At 47.3% G+C, this 20,530-nt stretch overlaps 1 protein-coding gene across 3 annotated transcripts in view; it reads left to right on the top strand.

Annotated features, from left to right (window-relative positions):
* Nucleotides 1–20,530, top strand: part of LOC134965845 (FXYD domain-containing ion transport regulator 3-like) — a 39,711-nt gene that overhangs the window by 5,722 nt on the left and 13,459 nt on the right. Inside the window, exon 1 of one of the 3 annotated variants that reach the window (XM_063942223.1) lies at nucleotides 1,312–1,352. The exons of 1 other annotated variant lie outside the window; for it this stretch is intronic. In XM_063942223.1, coding sequence (XP_063798293.1) covers nucleotides 1,327–1,352 — 26 coding nt within the window. In that variant the 5' untranslated portion in view covers nucleotides 1,312–1,326. Of the gene's footprint in view, nucleotides 1–1,311; nucleotides 1,353–5,672; nucleotides 5,868–20,530 lie in introns of those variants that run through there. One more of the 3 variants, XM_063942225.1, reaches the window with a different exon arrangement.

Raw genomic sequence — 20,530 nt, 5'->3', positions numbered from 1 at the left:
TCTCCTCACAAAATCACAAGTGAAATAATTAGCTCCACCTGTGGACCTTTTAAAAAGTGTCAGTGAGTAATTAATACACCTGTGCACCTGCTGGGTTACCTGCAAAACATGCACTGTGTGGGGTCCTGAGGACCAAGTTTGAGAACCCCTGGTCTATTACATTGACCATAAATAATTCTTATTGATCCTGGACTACCAATCCAAGGTATCCCTGCAAGTGTCCCAAGGCACCCCAGGGGGCAATCCTCTCATCAAAGGATCAGGTTCCAGACAGTGCACTTGAATTATACATCATTCACATGTTACTAAGTGCATGCATAAAGTCCAAATATGCCCTGCCCAGTCAGTGCTAGTTCTACCCCATAGACCCTAATCTGAAGGAAATCCACTCTGAATATTTAGGCTTGGGACAAATTTAGCCCTGTTCTACAACAGTGGTTCCCAAATTCCATCCTCAAGGAACACTAACACTCCAGGTTTTAAAGATATCCATGCTTAAGCACAGATGACTTAAATCATACCTCCCAACTGTCCCAATTTTGTGGTACCGTTCCATTTTTTTTGGGGACTATCCTGCTGTCCCACCTGTGGGCCACAGTGTCTGACTATGTATGTATGTGGGGGCTGGGGGTAGTGGCAGTTGGGAAGTTCCCTGTCACTCACAGCATCTATTCACGGGAAACAAAGGAATTGGCGGCTCACAGAACGCTAGGCATGCCCCCGCAGTGACAGAAAAAGGGTGTGTGACTCGCGGTCACTGCGTCCCTGTAAAGCCACGCACCCTTTTGTTGGTTGCACGACCCATTTTTCAAGAAAGATGTCCCGACTCTCTTGGAAGATGTTGGGAGGTATAATTAAATAGTACCTCAGTCAATTTTATTTTTTAACCATCTGTGCTCAAGCACGAACATCCTTAAAATCTGCACTGTTACTGCTCCTTGAGGACCGAGTTTGGGAAACTCTGCTAGAACTGTCCCAAAATGCAGCATGCTTCTGTGAATCAGGGGTTCATCAAGAGTGGACATCGCCAAGGTGGCATGGTTCTCTGGACAGCACAAATCTGAGAGTCCACTGGAAACTCCGGGAGAGTGAGGCAGTATATTTCATGGTCCGCAAGTTTGGGACTATATCCTTCAAATCAGTGCAGTTAGGGGGAATGTCGCAACGCTGCCACCTTTCTGACAAAGCCCCTACATTTTTTTTTAAAAAACTGGCCCTATTTGGTCTTCACAAATCAGGACTGCTATGGAAACACTTGGGAGGGGTTGGGTATGGGATCCTGGCACTTACCATGTCGGCAGTCAGAAAACCTACAGTGGCAGGCTGATGGTCAGGATCCTGACACCCAGTGGGTAAGTATAGTAACCCTCTTCCCCCCCCTACTTCCCAAACCCTTCCTACCTACAGGCTAACCCTGTCTCCTCTCCCTTAGTGCCTAACCCTCCAATCTGATGCCCAGATTTATCAAGCCCTGGAGACTGATAAAGTGCCAGCCAATCAGCCCCTAACTGTCATGCTACAGTCTGTTTGAAAAATGACAGTTAGGAACTGATTGGTACCAATCACCGTGCAATTCATCACTCTCCAGTGCTTGATAAATCTAGGCCTTAGTGCCTAACCCTAACCATCCCCCCCTTAGTGCCTAACCCTAACCATCCCCCCCTTAGTGCCTAACCCTAACCATCCCCCCCTTAGTACCTAAACCTAACCATCCTCCCCTTAGTGCCTAACCCTAAAAGTTTCAGGAGTTTACCTGAACTAATGGATATTTTGAATTCTCATTGTGAAGGGGGGGTGAAGTATTTTTCCTATGCACTGCAGACTTCCTGCTACTAAGCAACTATAACAACACTACAGCCAGAACGTTTTCCAGAGTGTGTACTGATAACTGAGAATAATAGCTTGATTTCCGACACATAACAACATAAATGTACTGTATACACAATTTATCATTCGCATTAGGAGTTGGTGGCATTATCTAATATACAAATATTATGGCAATCTGTCTTCCCTTTGAGTTTTGCAAGCAAACAAGATGGTTGTCTCCTGCACACTTGGCTGTAGGTTTCGTCCATCAGTGGTCATCCATGTTAGCGCTGTAATTGACCCGCGGGCCAATCACAGCCCAGGGGCGGGGCTTTGTGGTTGTCAGGGCACTTTGCAAAAAAAATAAAAAATTATGCTGTGCCATCGATGGAGGGAAGCCATCTGGTTCTCTCGCATCAATGGCAAAAGCATTCAACATCGGTCATAAACCATTGATGATTAATAATCAATGATGGTTGATGGCCATCCCTAGTAAACTGTCCTAAATTATGGCTGTTTACGGTACAAGCTGCTTTCTCCCATACTGTAAATGTTAATAACACAATGACTAACCATCTGCTGCTTCTTTTCTATTAACATTTACACATCTGGAGTCTCGGATCATTGTTTCAGGTGTCGGGTGTTTGTTTATTAAGCGTCATAGAGGTAAAATAAACAGATTCCATTGGAATGAGCCTTTTTGTGTCCCGTGCCAAGATCGTTTTCTTCTGTAGGAACCTCCTGTAGGTATCGGGCTGATGGGGACAGAGAAATATGTAACCCTTGGAGAACTGTAAACATAGGGTCTCCGCTCGGCCGCTGTTCAAAGTTCTGACTTTTTTTTTGTTTTTTGTGTGTAATAGCCAAAAGTTTTCCTGTAGATAATGTTTGGGAATGTGATGTCTCTTTAATACGCAGCAATTATTTATTCCTCTCTACGCTCAAAGATTTCTGTAACCATAATGGTGAAAGTAAATTACTGACACGTAGGAACTTGTCGGACTGTAGCTGACGTTACTGTTAGAAAGTGGTAACCGGTCTCTCTGGAATTAGCAGCAGCAAAAAAGATAAAAAAACAACTTATCTAATAAACCAAGTACTTACTGCAAGCCGGTATCCCGTGCAATACAGTCCATGGGGTACATTTTACTAAGATGGGAGTTCCATATAAGATGGGATGTTGCCCATAGCAACCAATCAGATTTTACGTTTCATTTATATAGCACCTTCTAGAAGATAATACCTGAAATCTGATTGGTTGCTACGGGCAACATTCCATCTTAAATAGAACTCCTATCTTAGTAAATTTACCCCCATGTCTGTAAGGTCAGTACTGGGCATGTTCTTAGGGTAACAGACAGTGAATAGGTCAACACTGAATGGTCGACGGGTTCAGTAGGTTGATAGTTAAATGAGTGACAGGTTCAAAAGGTACAGTAGGTCCATCTCCACTGTTATATAGACCCCAAAGTCTCTCACACTGAGGTCTTCAAACGTAGTGTATATTGGCATTAGTGGGATCAGTATGACATACCTACAGTCAAAATCCCGACGGTCAAAAAAGCGACAACAATTGACCGACAGTCAAAATACCGACATTTAAAATACCAACAAGGTCAAAAAGTCGATAAGAGTTGTCATAGGTTTTTTGTTTGTATGTCGACACAGGTCGACATGGACACCATATAAGTGTACCGCATGGCTCGCTGCACTTGGCACACTATTATATTCCCCCCTCCAGGTCCACTGGGATGGTAAAGTATGAAAAAGTCTGTTTCAATGAAAAAATCATGAAAAACGCATGTCGACTTTTTGACATGTCAACATTTTAAATGTCACTATTATGACCTTGTTGGTATTTTGACTGTCGGGGTTTTGATTTGTAGGTAAATTGACCGCATCCCATGCATATACTCTTCCACAACTGATCTGAGTAGAATTCGGTACTGACCGCTTCAGCCCCAAAACTAACCCCCTGCCCCCCCAAACACAGTGCAGTAAAGTACTATGGGGAGATATTGTGGTGATAGTGTGTGAAGAGGTAGCGCAGTAATGTGGCGCGGGAACTGGGCTGTTTCTAGCCAATTTGGCTCCCAGTGTGAGATTTCAAAATGCGCCCCCCCCCCCCCCCCCCCCATAGATATAAAAACAAAAAATGTGCGCGCGCACCCGACAAGGGTGTGTGGTCTCATTAAAATGGGTGTGGTCTAATCTGATATCACGACCACCACAGGGAAAAAAGACCCAATTTTACACACTATGGCACGCAAAAGTCACCATTTTACACATTACGCAGGCATATGTCCCCATTTTACTTAGTGCGGCAGGCACGTGTCCCCATTTTACACAGTGCGGCAGGCACGTGTCCCCATTTTACACAGTGCGGCAGGCACGTGTCCCCATTTTACACAGTGCGGCAGGCACGTGTCCCCATTTTACACAGTGCGGCAGGCACGTGTCCCCATTTTACACAGTGCGGCAGGCAAGTATCAAGTGGGGGGGAAGGGAGAGAGAGAGACAACTTGCATATGAAGGATCTTCCCGCTCTTCGGGTTGGCCGTCTCTCCTTCCTCGCGCCGCCTCCTGCCAGCCCTCCTCCGTCTTCACGAGTACTCCTGCTCGGGGGGCGGATTTTTGCGGAATGACACGATTGCGTCGTGACCTCACGATGCAACCGCGTCATTCTGCAAAACTCCGCTCCCCAAGCAAGAGTACTCTGAAAGACGGAGGATAGGGAAACCGGGACCTGCAAAGTGCCGCAGCGGGCGCCCCGTGCGGTTGCACGGCTCGCCCGCCGCAAGAAACAGCACTGCGCGGGAGGGTAGCGCAGTACGGTGGTGCGGGAAGGTAGCGCAGTAATGGTGCGCGGGAAGGTAGCGCAGTAATGTGGTGTGACATCACAGCCTGCACGTTGTGTCGCACAGTGGTAAGACACGTGATTACTTTCCTAGACCTGGTCTTACCCACTGACTCCACTAATTGCCGATATGTTATTAGATATATGCTAGGCAATATTGTATTATATTGTACAGTTATATTTTATCTGTTATATTTGGAATATGTAGTTTGGTTATACTGTGTGCAATGTGTGTAATTGTTCACAGAAATAAGTCTATGCCACAGTGCAAAGTTAATACAATTCATTTTAATCTAAGGGCCTGATTCAGTTCTGATGGCTGCTGTGCGATATTGCAGAGGGCTGCGATCAGATAGCCGCCACCCATAGAGAGTGAAAACCCGCCCCGTACAAGTATGAGAATGCATGTGTACGCCTCGCGGAAACCTCTCCAGACAGCCGACATCTGCAAATCGTTCACAACTCGCTCGCCATCGAATGATTTTTCCAGTCTGTGCGCAGCTCAGGACTTACTCGTACAGTGCGATAGAATCAGGCTGACGGGGCCGGAGCTGACGTCACACACCCGCCCTGAAAACGTTTGGGAATGCTTGCGTTTTTCCTGACACTCCCAGAAAACGGGCAGTTACCGCCCCCAAATGTCCTCTTCCTGTCAATCACCTGGCGATCAAACTTTTCGCACCATCCTGTCGTTGTTTGGCATTGTAGTGCATGCGCAGTCATTCGATAATCTGACCCTGTGCGGTTTCTCGCGGCATTGATCAGGTATGAATCGGGCCCCAAGTCCCCTGGCTGTACAATCAGATGTTGTTTAGGATGAGTAGGTAAATAGTAAACAGGTTATATGTGGAGCTGCAGGTAACCTGATCCTGTATACCACATTGTGTACAGAAGCCCACACTCCTCTCTGACCCCCTGACTGAGCTGCTTGTGTTATGAATAGACAGGGTAGGGTATAAAAAGAGCAGTGAGCTGTATTTGGGGTGGGGGTGGGGGGGGGTTTGAGATCTGCACAGAAGGGTCAGAGGAGAGATGTACTTCTGGAGTGCAGGCGCTGACACTAGGCATTGCGGTGCTGTCAGTGGTGAGAATCTGTGGCGACGGACGCTGTGTGAGCTGGTATTGCAGGCAAGGAGGCACAGGAATACTGCCAGCGTGTAACAGCAGGCGTCTGTAATCGTAGACTACTGTGGGTACTTCGTAGGTGAGAAACCATCCTGGCTTGTTATTGGTGATGTTATAGTGTACTGTGTGTGTATATTTACACTAGAGGGCATTTGCCACTTTACTAAACTTTGAGTGATCAGAGAATCCATATCCTCACATGTAGTGCGGTCATGTGGCGCCTGACGGGAGGTAGCGCGGTCATGTGGCGCCTGACGGGAGGTAGCGCGGTCATGTGTCGCGTGATGGAAGGTAGCGCAGTCATGTGGGGAGGTAGCGCAGTCATGTGGGGAGGTAGCGCAGTAATGTGGCGCGTTGGAAGGTAGCGCAGTAATGTGGCGCGTTGGAAGGTAGCGCAGTAATGTGGCGCGTTGGAAGGTAGCGCAGTAATGTGGCGCGTTGGAAGGTAGCGCAGTAATGTGGCGCGTTGGAAGGTAGCGCAGTAATGTGGCGCGTTGGAAGGTAGCGCAGTAATGTGGCGCGTGGGAAGGTAGCGCAGTAATGTGGCGCGTGGAAAGATAGTGCAGGTGTGTTGGAAGGTAGCGCAGTAATGTGGCGCGTTGGAAGGTAGCGCAGTAATGTGGCATGTGGGAAGGTAGCGCAGTAATGTGGCGCGTTGGAAGGTAGTGCAGTTGTGTGTTGGAAGGTAGCGCAGTAATGTGGCGCGTTGGAAGGTAGTGCAGTTGTGTGTTGGAAGGTAGTGCAGTTGTGTGTTGGAAGGTAGTGCAGTTGTGTGTTGGAAGGTAGTGCAGTTGTGTCGGAAGCTAGCGCAGTAATGTGGCACGTTGGAAGGTAGCGCAGTAATGTGGCGTGTGGGAAGGTAGCGCAGTAATGTGGCGTGTGGGAAGGTAGTGCAGCATAGCACAGTGCCGCCAAGGGTATTGCCATCTTTTTGTGGCGATACCCTATAGATGCCTATGGGCTTCTTTCGCACCCACGGCTGCCCAGCGCAGCATCCGCCGACACGCCTCCCCCCCACTCACCTGTGTCCAGGTGCCGTACCTCAATCCCCAGCTTCTTCTCCCCCGCAGCACAGCCATTTCTGCTTCCGGCTTCAGGGGGGAGGAGGAAGATCCCGGGGACTCCCAGCAGACATCACCTCCAGGGGCTTGTAGCCCCCCCGCACACCATCTGACAGGTATCGCGGGGGGCCTCTGTCACCTCATTGCAATGTTAATCACATATGTTAGTACATAGCTGCGGTGGGCAGCGATGTATGTTAATACATCCCGCCCACAGTGTGGGGAAGTAGCGCTGTGATGTAGTGTGGGGAGGTAGTGCAGTGATGTAGTGTGGGGAGGTAGTGCAGTGAGTATACACAGTAGCGGATCTTGCCACGGGCAAGCAGGACTTTTGCCCGGGGCGCCACCTTCCGGAGGGCGCTGGCGGAGGGCGGCGTCCCGAACTCCCACAGGGGCACAACTTTCCTCACCAATGATGGTGATGTCCCTGGTCCTCGTCCTGCTCAGTGGTTCTCCCACGTCGGCGTCCTCGATACGGCCGTGCTGACCGACGCCGGGGCCATTACACTCTACTTATTCTCCTTGATCTCTCTGCTGCTTTTGACACTGTTGACCACTCTCTTCTCATAAAAACACTAGAGTCCATAGGTCTTCAGGACACCGCTCTTTCTTGGTTCTCAACCTACCTATCTAATCGCTCCTTCAGTGTTCACTTCTCTGATTCCACCTCTCCTTCGCTACCTCTCTCAGTTGGAGTACCGCAAGGCTCAGTCCTAGGTCCTATGCTTTTCTCAATCTATACCTCATTTCTTGGCAAACTAATCAACTCTTTCGGATTTCAGTATCATCTGTATGCGGAAGATACTCAAATCTACCTATCCTCCCCTGATTTGTCACCATCTGTATTGGGCCGTGTCACTGAATGCCTTTCTGCCATTTCATCTTGGATAACATCTCGCCACCTCAAACTTAATATTTCCAAAACAGAAATAATTATATTTCCACCGGCCAATAGTAGTTCCCAACCTGATATCTCTATCACTATTGATAACTCAGCAATCATCCCTACCCCACAAGCTCGCTGCCTAGGTGTCATTCTTGACTCTGATCTGTCCTTTGTTCCCCACATTCAATCTGTCTCAAGATCATGTTACATACATCTAAGAAACATATCCAAAATACGCCCTTATCTTACACAACACACAGCAAAAACTCTTATCCACGCATTGATTCTTGTATCACGCCAGAGGTAGGCAACGTTCAGCGCTTCAACTGCTGTGGAACTGTACATACCAGCATGCCCTGCTGGTGCCACAGTTCTGTTAGAGCATGCTAAAATGGTGGCAGGGCCATACTTGCAGAATTCCTGGCTGCCTCTTCCATGGGGAAGGGGGTGGGGAGTGGGCACTCCGGTGGACATGACGTTTTTGCATCATCACACCCCCCCCCCCCGCCCCACTGCACGATGGTGCAATTACCGGCATTGTGAAGTGGGGTTGGGGCCATGATGAGGCGTTTCAGTGCAAAACGTGATATTGGCTGCCCAGGCGGGCCACCTTTTCTCCGTGAGTTTGTGGCTGCGGGTGGGTGACCGGTAATGCTGGGAGACCTATCTCGGCTGGGATGTGTAGTTCCCCAGCAGTTGTAATGTCACACACTGCCTACAGTACCTCCTGTCTTACCCATGCAAAGCATTTTAGTTCTTGTACTGCGGTCTGGCCTCTTAATGATTCGGACATCTCAGGACGGTGATGGCAGATGTGATACAGGGATAAAAGCTTTATTATTAAATTAGAAATGTTTTCCTATGTGGATAATAGTATTTGTCTTCTTATAAGCCCCCCTGGCGCTCTGGGACGTCCTATCCTTGTTGAGGGGAGCACTCTCTGACCATCGTCTTACAGTCCGGCTGTGTCATGCAAATTTCTTCTTTGGAAAACATTTCAAGAACAATGTTGTGTACAGACGGAGACCTTCCCAGAGGTGCCCCCCCCCCCCCCCCCCCCCTGTCCCCCTGTCCCCTCACAGATCACCTCTGAGCTGCAACTGGGAGAAACTGGGAACTTGTTTTTCTTTTAAAAACCTTTAATTCATTTACATTTTATCTCTGTACTGAATACTGATGAACATTACAGAAAAGCAAATATACTTAATTCAGAATGGGCTGCTGTGATTGGAGGATGGCTGCATGGGTTGCCTTGTGTACTCAGTGCTGTGTTTGTACTGGGATTCATTCTCATTCCTTTGGGCCTGTTTTGTATCTAACGTTCAGGGAGATCTTGTAAGAGATGAAATCCTGCAAACTCTGTTATTGGCTACTATGTGCAAGTAAATGGCTGTTTTCTGAGCCAATGGGAGCTGCTCGTGACACACTTGCACCAATTAGAACTTGCACAATTCATTGGATATATTTTTCATAATTTACTTTTAAAGGTGCTATTGCCTCCTCCAAACATAATTGCTAAATTGTGGCTACCCCAAGGAATGCACATGGTAGATATCCAATACAGAAGTCTATGAGCTTGGGTGGTTTTATTTCCACCAGCAAGCCTGGTCTCATAAGCGCTGCTTCTGAGCCTGTCACTGCCTCAGAGACTTGGCCCGCCTTCAGCCATGTCCTGCATATTTATAGCCACACCCACAATGTCATTCCCCCTCCTTCTATCATTTTATAGCCACACCCACAATGACATGGCCCTTCAGTCCTGTCATGGATATTCATAGCCACACCCACAATGTCATTCCCCTCCCTCTGTCAGGTCCTACCTATTCAAAGCCACACCCACAATCCTGACACACACATCCTGGATAAGTAATGCCCTAATCACCCATGCCTTCGACCAGTTCCTGCTAGGGGTGGGCTCATAGTGTTGACACCATCGTTACATTCCTGAAGATGGCATGCAACCATTGCTTGCAAGCCATGTGACTGTATGCGCTATTGGTACACTTTTGTGCATGTGCCAATGAGAGTGCCACTGACCCTGTACTCAGCGGGAAATATATCAATTTTAAATATACCTCCTAGATTTCTTATTCATGAGGTTTCAACACTTGCATGTGGCAGGCCTCTCTGTACTAATTAGCAGACATTCCTTTTAATGCTCTGCATATACATATCGGTAAATTATGGCTATTATGTCGCTTTACATGAACAGTGACCTAGATATTTGGACGTAAAGTGGGTTAGCTAGTAAGGAGAAAAAGATTGGAAGATCTCATCCAAAGATGGACATGTATGTAATGAAAGCCCTCACTCACTCACTCATCACTAACTCTCTGACTTCCCAATATGTTCGGAAGGTGAAATGTAACATCGGTATTCTTCATGTGGGAGATAAGAAAACATAATTAAAATTTTAATAAACCTCCCCTAAGGGTATGAAAAGGGGGGTGACATAATGACGTCATTATCGATGCGTGGCTTGCATTGCGTGAATGATAACGCCCAAATGGACAATCGGATCAAAATTTGGATTGCACCTCCAGTGTGTAGAATTTAATAAGCTACTAAAATGTTCCTGTCACTTTTTACCGTATCTGCTACGGGTGCTCCTCGGGTAACGCCAAGAACCATGGATCAATATTTACTTACATTAAGACGTCTCAAATTTACATCTTTTATAGATATACCAAATTATTAACACTCATTTATATGTACAACCGTGACAATCAAACTCCCGTGTGAAGAACGGGTAGAACAGCTAGTTGGCAATAAAGGTTTAAACCATAAAGAAAGACAAAAACTAAGAAGGCTACACTCACATCACTGTAATGATTTACACTGACAATCAGGAGTGGTTTAAGTGCTGAGTGTAACTGGTTGTATTAATGTCCGGACTTCACCAGTTACAAGTGTCTCTGGCAGCAGGTACAGAACATTACTCAATTGACGGTCGCTGCCAGCTTCAGATGAACACTTACATGTTGCAATAAATACAAGTCTACACTGGATGAGCCTATAGATATGGGGCTAAACCCTACTGATATGTTGTAGCTAGCCTATGCAATGTCCTGATCTGCAGCAACAATGTATGATACAGCAGTTGTTACATTTCAAGCATTTAAAACCATAACTCTACTAACTTTCTAATGGAACGTCCTGTGCTCCAGTATACACAGCGGTGGGGGCTCTGAGGCGGAGGCAACGAGTCCTAAAGATAATGATTCTCAGGCTGCACCTCCCAAATTGCTGCTTCTACTGTGTGTGGGTGCCCACACTTTAAAACAAGGCAAGACCAACCTGGATGTACCTTATAAATGATTGCCACTTACAACATAGGGCCGGCTTGCTAGAATTCTACCGGTATCCAGACTGGGTGTAGTATGTTAGGCAGATTAGACAGGGACTCTAGGTCGACATGAGGTTTTTTTGTTTGTTTTTTTTACTTTGGTGTATTTTTCTCCGTACAGTGACCGAGAACCCCAATTAGTGCACCTGGTGCATCGCTGGCACAGGTTACCGTTCCCAATTCTAGTCCACGTGGATGGTAAAGTATGAAAGTTCAAAAAATTAAGAAAAATTTGAAAAACTCATGTCGACCTAGAAACCTTGTCGATTTCCCTACCCCTTCCCCCACACACACACACACACGCACACACACACACACCTGGGCTGTATTTGCTGTATTTCACCATGCCGTTTGGTTTAGGAATAAATCCTGCTTTTCTTTCATCTACACGTGAGTGCTGGCTTGTCTACTTTTACTGCATCGCTGGAGAAGTGAGTGTTTTATATTTATTGCTGCCTTGCATCACCATTTTTTGCTTTGAGTGCTGTCGTGATTTCCTCTCATAGAGTAAATGGGAGATGGATGGCATCGACCTGGCTTCCCATTCACACAGCACGGTGAGACGGATTGTACACTTGTTCAACCCTGCTCCTTACACGATTTGGAATACCGGGTCGCTTTCAGACCACTCAGCAACACAGGTTATGGCCGCTCATGTGCAATAACCCGTGTTCAAAGCCGGCAGGTCTGAAAGGGGTATGACTGGCGTGTGTTGAATAAAACACTCCCAAAAAAAATCTAAATTTGCAGCTGTCCTTTTCCATACCGATCTTACGATGTGTTGACCTTTTGACCCCATATTTGATGACTCTCCCAGAATGTATGGGAGACTCCCTGAAGCGTTTAGAATCAAAACGCATTGATTCACATGGATTTCTGCCTGGGCATATCTCCTCGCATACCATTACTGCCATATTGTACCATCTACTCTCTTGTCTGCGTTCCGTGTCCCCTGCGCTTCCTCTCCAGGCTTGTACATTAATTCTAGCCTTGTTTGTGGAACCTTTTCCCCTTCATCGCTCCCCTTGTGCCGTTCCCCCGTTCCCGTCTCCTTTTCTTGTTTATCTTCCTCTCTGTGGATGCTGTTTGTTCCAGAAATGTTACCCCAGCAACCCTGTGTCCTGCTCTCACACAGCCCTCCATTGTGGACCCAGCCCCGTCGCTATAGAAAGTCCCAACACTTACTCCTTATTCCGTGGAACGTTCTGTACACGGCTCACACGCCCTGAATAGATTTAGCATCTCGCTGCTGAATTCCCAGCCAGATTCACAAACAACGATTCACATCATTCCGGGGAACTGAGCGCAGAGGAATGCCTGAGGTTGTTGTATACAACCGTCACAATGGAAATGTACATGGAGGCCTGGTGGTAATTCTGAGTGTGGGCCTGATTCAGAGTCTTATGTAAATTCTATTTGTTTTCTGATCTACGCAGTGCGCACGTGCAGATCTGTTTGTGTGACATCACTAGCTGTGCCCCAAATGCTGCAGCATGATTGACAAGCTGCTAACATTTGGGGGTGGGGATGAGCAACATTCTAAAAAATTATAGCACGACCGCCCTGTTTTCTGGGTGTGCCCAAGCCAGTGGCTGCGCATTCATATTCAACTTCGCTGGCCCCCGGCAGCGTGATTTCACCGCGCAGCCCGAGTATCCTGTGGGTTCCTCAGATGTCCGGTCTTCACGCAGTTGATACAGTGCTGTAACTTTGGGTGGCTTTGCAACAGCCAATGGCGAGTGTTTTTTGCCAGTGATGGTACACCGCCAATACTGCACCGCTGACGATGGTGCCCTGATGTTTCAGTCCTGTGCGTGCAGCGCTCAAGCATCAATGGTTTTCTGATGATGAAAAAGAAAATATAATAATACAACAGTTGACCTCTCTCATACTCCGGGGTGTGTAGTCCCAGGCAGTGTCGGACTGGGGCATGAAGGGCCCACCGGGGGAATGCAGTGATAGGGGGCCATACTTAAGGGTGTGGCCAGCCTACAAAGGGGGTGTGGTCAGCTTCCACAAAGGCTGAAAAAAACAATAGTCTATTGCAGTGTAATGCAACATATTTACCATGTATAATACAAGTGCACAGTCTGGATCCTGATCCCTAGAGGAAGGAGTGGGTACTCAGGCAGTGGGGCCTACCGGTGGTTTCCCTGGTACCCCTGTGGGCCAGTCCGACCCTGGTCCCAGGTATGACATGCTGACAAATGTGTTTTTAATTAATACAGGGAGATGTAACAGAAGGTTCATATATCTTCAGTATCCATGAGAGACTAACTGGACCCCACCCACAAAACATTAGAGACTGAGATGGAGACTGTCGGAGGGAAAAATAAATCTGTCCATCTGGGTTTTTCATAACACCCCCCCCCCCCTCCCCCCCAGGTGCACTGCAAACTAATCTCATCTTTCTCAGACTATATTCAAACTTGAGGACGTCTGCAATTTGTATGCGTAGTTATTCACATTCTCCCATAATGATGTTATACCACCCCATCACGCATTAAAGTAGATATTGTATGACGCATCTTTATTTTTTTGTCTCAACTTTTTTTTTGTAATTATCTTTTATAAAAAAAAAAAATTGTACCCTTGATTTTGCCTATAATGATGCATATGAATATGACCAGATCCCAGCAGTAAAAATTCCAACATCAATTGAAATGCCAGAATCCTGACTGCTGGCAACCCGAACGTAAGTATGCTACTGAGGTATTTTAGGTTTAGGCTGCTGGATGGGGTGGTCTTCAGTATGCCGGCGGTCGGGCTCCCGGCGACCAGCATACTGGTGCCGGGAGACCGACAGCCAGCGTACCGACACTTATTCTCCCTCGTGGGGTTCCATGATCCCCTGGAGGGAGAATAAAATAGTGTGCGCGTAGCGAGCCCGTAAGGGGCTCATTTGCGCTCACCACACTGTTGGTAAGCCGGCGGTCGGGCTCCTGGCGCCGGTATGCTGGTTGCCGGGAGCCCGACCGCCGGCATATCTTAGTGAACCCGCTGGATGGTAGGGTTTGGCACCACTGGGAAGGGTTAGGCTGCAGGGGTGTGAGGGCTAGGTTTAGGCTGCAGAGAGGGGGAAGGGTTAGAGTTATGGTCATGCTGCAGGTAGGTAGGGTTAGGTTTAGGGGGATTAGATGTTAGGGTTAGACCACTTATCTATTGGGTGTTGGAATCCTGTGCATTCTGACCGCATCCCAATAGATTCCCCCAGGGTTCACAAATTCACTAGAAGGCAATGGTCCATGACATTTCATGGTGACCTCCATGGTTCTAAGAGAATTGACCTGCCTTCCCATGTCCAGCTACTACGGGTTCTTGGCATAATCTCAAGTGGACTAAACGAATACTGGCTGTGATGTTTGTAGAGCTGGCCATCGATGGCATAGGTCCGACGTTTTCCTGCTAGCAACTCAGATTTTTCTGCTTACCTGTTTTGGCCAAACCACACCACGTCTCTTGTCCAGCAGTAGACAGGGTTGCCATCAGAGATTGTGGGGCCCGGGACTGACAAAATAGACAGGGCCCACCTAAAAAAAAAAAAAAAAAATTCTGCCACTGATCCACCCCTATGTGATGTCACACATTGTGACGTTACATATAGGTGGAGCTTTGCAGATCTGCAGGAACGATTCACGGAGCCCTGGCAGTAGATATGCTTATCAATAGTTCAACTTCAAGCCAACTATGGTTTTCCATCAATAGTTTTCTGCCATTGATGTAAAGTACCAATGGCACCATCGAGGGTGAACCATTCCATGGCCATGCCTACCGTGTAGCACTATTTGTACTGGAATGTCCAGCATAGGACAATAGCAAACCTCGTTACTGTTCCTGGTTCTTATGTATTCATAAAGTTACATTGTTGCTGTTTCATGTTATAGTGAAGAAGACTCTGTTTCTCCAGTGTGGGGGGGGTCATATACTGAATCCTTTCATGGGTCTGTTACCGACCTTCTGTCCCTATTCTGGCTGCACAATCCTAAACTGCAGCGCTCTTGCTGAGTGGGCAGTGTTTTGTCCTGGATAGATCAGCGACACAATATTTGCCCTAGTTCCTTTTGCCTCTGTGTTGGGATCAGGTTACAGAAGTGTTACATGTCTATAGACCAGTGAGAAGTTTTATTTATATTTGTATTATTATTATTATTATTATTATTATTATTATTATTATTCTCTTGTCTACTTATACATACTTGTACAATCTGGGCCTACGGTTCTCTAACCACAGAGCCTGAACCATCACCCTCCGCTGCATTTGTGTGCACAAGGAAGGGAAGCTTGTCTATGGATTAATGATCTCACAGTTGCATAATATAATTTTTTGTGTGTCTGTGCCGCATCATAATCTGGCAAAACGAGGCGCTTGTCAGTCCACGTCTCGGCTTGTACTGGTGCGCCCGGTCTCCCGCCAAAGATTATATTACACTGTAACGTTAACCCATTGCAATGAAAAAAAATTGTTTTGCTACGGCATCCAGTTTCTAATTCGCATATTTCTTTGTAGTCATCAAAGTGTTACACTCATCATGGTACATTCATAGGGCCAGATGTACTAAGCCATGAAAAGTGATAAAGTACCAGGCAAACCGTTCCTAAAGGCCCATATAGACGGGGAGAGATGTATGCTGAGCGAACCGCTCTGCACACATCTCTCTTGCCGCTCAGCACAGCGCGATCTGTGCGGGGGGAGACGGGGGTGGGGGGCGGGCTCATTTGGCCAATTAGCTCACTTGGCCAATCTAGCAGCAGCGATAGCGATGCGCGGGGCTGCGCATCGCTATCGCTGTAAGGGCATAGTTACCTACTTTGCAGCCTCCTCCTCCGGGAGGAGGCAGTGTTGTAGGTGTATGGGGGGCGTGGCCGGCAGCAGGATAGGCGGTACGGGGGCGTGACCGGCAGCAGGATGGGCGGTCCGGGGGCATTACATCAGGGTCACGTCATCATGACTCCGCCCCCCGCTGTGCATTGCCGAGAAACGAGCCGCTGCATAGCGGGGGTGGAGCTATGAGGACGCGAAACAGCGCGAATCACGTCATCGGACCCCCTCGGGCCGTCCGCTTGTTCTCTGCTGCGGGCGGCTGAGGGGGAAAGCGGGAGGCTTGCCCACTTTTCCGGGGGTCCGGGAGGGTCACTTGATTTTCGGAAGCCTCCCGGCCATTCCGGGAGGGTAGGCAAGTATGTGTAAGGGCTACACACGGACCGATCATGCTTATATTCTAAACAATCTAGTCAGATTGCTTTAGAATATCGCTCCGTGAGTACCCCCCTTAACTGTCATTTTTTTTCTAACACAGCCTGTAACATGGCAATTTGGCTAGTACTTTATCACTCTCCACTTTATCACTTTTCTGGGTTTAGTGCATCTGGGCCAAATTTTTTTTTTTTTTTTTTTTGCTTTGATTTTCTTTTTATACGTGGATTTGTTATTGTGATGCCTCGGGGCATATGCATGAGGGATAAAATTAGAGATTAACTTGCGCCTATGCATGTATATCCTTTAAAACCTGGACTGTAATGGCTGAATCTGGGAACCTGTGCGTCAGACTCTGCATTAAATCATCCTGCTGAAACCAGCCTGTTTGTTCCCCTGTCTGGTTTGGCAGCTGCACTTCCCCAGGAGCAAAACAAACTGGTTCTGTGAAGTTACATAAGTTGAAGGTGTGCTTAAATACTATCAGATCTTTCCTCACTTCCCAGCCATCCCCTATACTGTATGTCATGTTATCGTGTAGATTTGTGGCTATAACCCTGCACATGAATTTTATTTTCTTAATTTTTTGGGGGGGACATTTACTAAGCAGTGATAAGAGCGGAGAAGTGAGCCAGTGGAGAAGTGCCCATGGCAACCAATCAGCACTGAAGTAACATATATAATTTGCATACTATAAAACTATGCAAAGCTGCTGATTGGTTGATGGGGGAAACTTCTCCACTGGCTCACTCCTCCGCTCTTATCACTGCTTGGTAAATGTTCCCCTAAACCTGAAATTGTTTGCATAGGAAGGTGAACCCGTTTTCTATGCCTTGCTCATAAAGTCATTCATTATTTTACAAGAGGCGCTCAGAATAAAGTCCTACTGATAAACTATTGACTTATTGGGGTCTGTCCCACTCCCCACCTGTACTTGTGGATAAAGCTTCACATACGACATGGAGGAATAACTCTCGTTTGGGGGGGGGGGGGATACAAATGTAAAATTCCAATCACAGTTTCAAATTTGTACGCAGCAGCTGTGCGTGAATATACTTTGTCGCAACCGCTGGGATGTTTATTGAAATGCCCACCGTTGCAAATCCAAGTGTTTGGATTCGAAGCTGCGTTGCAGATCCTTCAATAATCTAAGCCCTTTGATCTCCAGGCATGGCTGCCTGTAATGAGACATCAGAGCCATGTCATATGCATACAGACTTACAGGCTTCAAACCGCCCCACACACACCATTGCAACGTATGCGCAGTTTGACTTAGACGCATGTGCAGGTAACCGACAAACGCGTACATCACTGTGCAGATCGCCCAACATAGCGTACATCTCTGAAACGGGACCTTAGATGGTATATTTTTGGGGAAAAAAGTACAAAATTATGGAGATGAGTACAAGGTATGTGACCGGTATTTTGGGATGCTTTGAGTGAGACAAGTGTTTTTAGATTTTCCGTTGGGAGTAATCGGTCTGTCTTCTTCAATCCTTTTTTTTTTTTTTTTTTTTTCTCTCCTAAAATTACCCAAATATATACTTATACCCATTTTTATTAGAGATGAGCGCCTGAAATTTTTTGGGTTTTGTGTTTTGGTTTTGGGTTCGGTTCCGCGGCCGTGTTTTGGGTTCGAACGCGTTTTGGCAAAACCTCACCGAATTATTTTTGTCGGATTCGGGTGTGTTTTGGATTCGGGTGTTTTTTTCCAAAAACACTAAAAAACAGCTTAAATCATAGAATTTGGGGGTCATTTTGATCCCAAAGTAGTATTAACCTCAAAAACCATAATTTACACTCATTTTCAGTCTATTCTGAATACCTCACACCTCACAATATTATTTTTAGTCCTAAAATTTGCACCGAGGTCGCTGTGTGAGTAAGATAAGCGACCCTAGTGGCCGACACAAACACCGGGCCCATCTAGGAGTGGCACTGCAGTGTCACGCAGGATGTCCCTTCCAAAAAACCCTCCCCAAACAGCACATGACGCAAAGAAAAAAAGAGGCGCAATGAGGTAGCTGACTGTGTGAGTAAGATTAGCGACCCTAGTGGCCGACACAAACACCGGGCCCATCTAGGAGTGGCACTGCAGTGTCACGCAGGATGGCCCTTCCAAAAAACCCTCCCCAAACAGCACATGATGCAAAGAAAAAAAGAGGCGCAATGAGGTAGCTGTGTGAGTAAGATTAGCGACCCTAGTGGCCGACACAAACACCGGGCACATCTAGGAGTGGCACTGCAGTGTCACGCAGGATGTCCCTTCCAAAAAACCCTCCCCAAACAGCACATGACGCAAAGAAAAAAAGAGGCGCAATGAGGTAGCTGTGTGAGTAAGATTAGCGACCCTAGTGGCCGACACAAACACCGGGCCCATCTAGGAGTGGCACTGCAGTGTCACGCAGGATGTCCCTTCCAAAAAACCCTCCCCAATCAGCACATGATGCAAAGAAAAAGAAAAGAAAAAAGAGGTGCAAGATGGAATTATCCTTGGGCCCTCCCACCCACCCTTATGTTGTATAAACAAAACAGGACATGCACACTTTAACCAACCCATCATTTCAGTGACGGGGTCTGCCACACGACTGTGGCTGATATGACGGGTTGGTTTGGACCCCCCCCAAAAAAGAAGCAATTAATCTCTCCTTGCACAAACTGGCTCTACAGAGGCAAGATGTCCACCTCATCTTCACCCTCCGATATATCACCGTGTACATCCCCCTCCTCACAGATTACAAATTCGTCCCCACTGGAATCCACCATCTCAGCTCCCTGTGTACTTTGTGGAGGCAATTGCTGCTGGTCAATGTCTCCGCGGAGGAATTGATTATAATTCATTTTAATGAACATCATCTTCTCCACATTTTCTGGATGTAACCTCGTACGCCGATTGCTGACAAGGTGAGCGGCGGCACTAAACACTCTTTCGGAGTACACACTTGTGGGAGGGCAACTTAGGTAGAATAAAGCCAGTTTGTGCAAGGGCCTCCAAATTGCCTCTTTTTCCTGCCAGTATAAGTACGGACTGTGTGACGTGCCTACTTGGATGCGGTCACTCATATAATCCTCCACCATTCTATCAATGTTGAGAGAATCATATGCAGTGACAGTAGACGACATGTCCGTAATCGTTGTCGGGTCCTTCAGTCCGGACCAGATGTCAGCATCAGCAGTCGCTCCAGACTGCCCTGCATCACCGCCAGCGGGTGGGCTTGGAATTCTGAGCCTTTTCCTCGCACCCCCAGTTGCGGGAGAATGTGAAGGAGGAGATGTTGACAGGTCGCGTTCCGCTTGACTTGACAATTTTGTCACCAGCAGGTCTTTCAACCCCAGCAGACCTGTGTCTGCCGGAAAGAGAGATCCAAGGTAGGCTTTAAATCTAGGATCGAGCACGGTGGCCAAAATGTAGTGCTCTGATTTCAACAGATTGACCACCCGTGAATCCTTGTTAAGCGAATTAAGGGCTGCATCCACAAGTCCCACATGCCTAGCGGAATCGCTCCCTTTTAGCTCCTTCTTCAATGCCTCCAGCTTCTTCTGCAAAAGCCTGATGAGGGGAATGACCTGACTCAGGCTGGCAGTGTCTGAACTGACTTCACGTGTGGCAAGTTCAAAGGGCATCAGAACCTTGCACAACGTTGAAATCATTCTCCACTGCACTTGAGACAGGTGCATTCCATCTCCTATATCGTGCTCAATTGTATAGGCTTGAATGGCCTTTTGCTGCTCCTCCAACCTCTGAAGCATATAGAGGGTTGAATTCCACCTCGTTACCACTTCTTGCTTCAGATGATGGCAGGGCAGGTTCAGTAGTTTTTGGTGGTGCTCCAGTCTTCTGTACGTGGTGCCTGTACGCCGAAAGTGTCCCGCAATTTTTCTGGCCACCGACAGCATCTCTTGCACGCCCCTGTCGTTTTTTAAAAAATTCTGCACCACCAAATTCAAGGTATGTGCAAAACATGGGACGTGCTGGAATTTGCCCATATTTAATGCACACACAATATTGCTGGCGTTGTCCGATGCCACAAATCCACAGGAGAGTCCAATTGGGGTAAGCCATTCCGCGATGATCTTCCTCAGTTGCCGTAAGAGGTTTTCAGCTGTGTGCGTATTCTGGAAAGCGGTGATACAAAGCGTAGCCTGCCTAGGAAAGAGTTGGCGTTTGCGAGGTGCTGCTACTGGTGCCGCCGCTGCTGTTCTTGCGGCGGGAGTCCATACATCTACCCAGTGGGCTGTCACAGTCATATAGTCC

This window comes from Pseudophryne corroboree, chromosome 10 (genome assembly GCF_028390025.1).
Source record: "Pseudophryne corroboree isolate aPseCor3 chromosome 10, aPseCor3.hap2, whole genome shotgun sequence".
Classification (NCBI taxonomy): domain Eukaryota; kingdom Metazoa; phylum Chordata; class Amphibia; order Anura; family Myobatrachidae; genus Pseudophryne; species Pseudophryne corroboree.
This window is presented reverse-complemented; position numbering and strand designations above follow the sequence as displayed.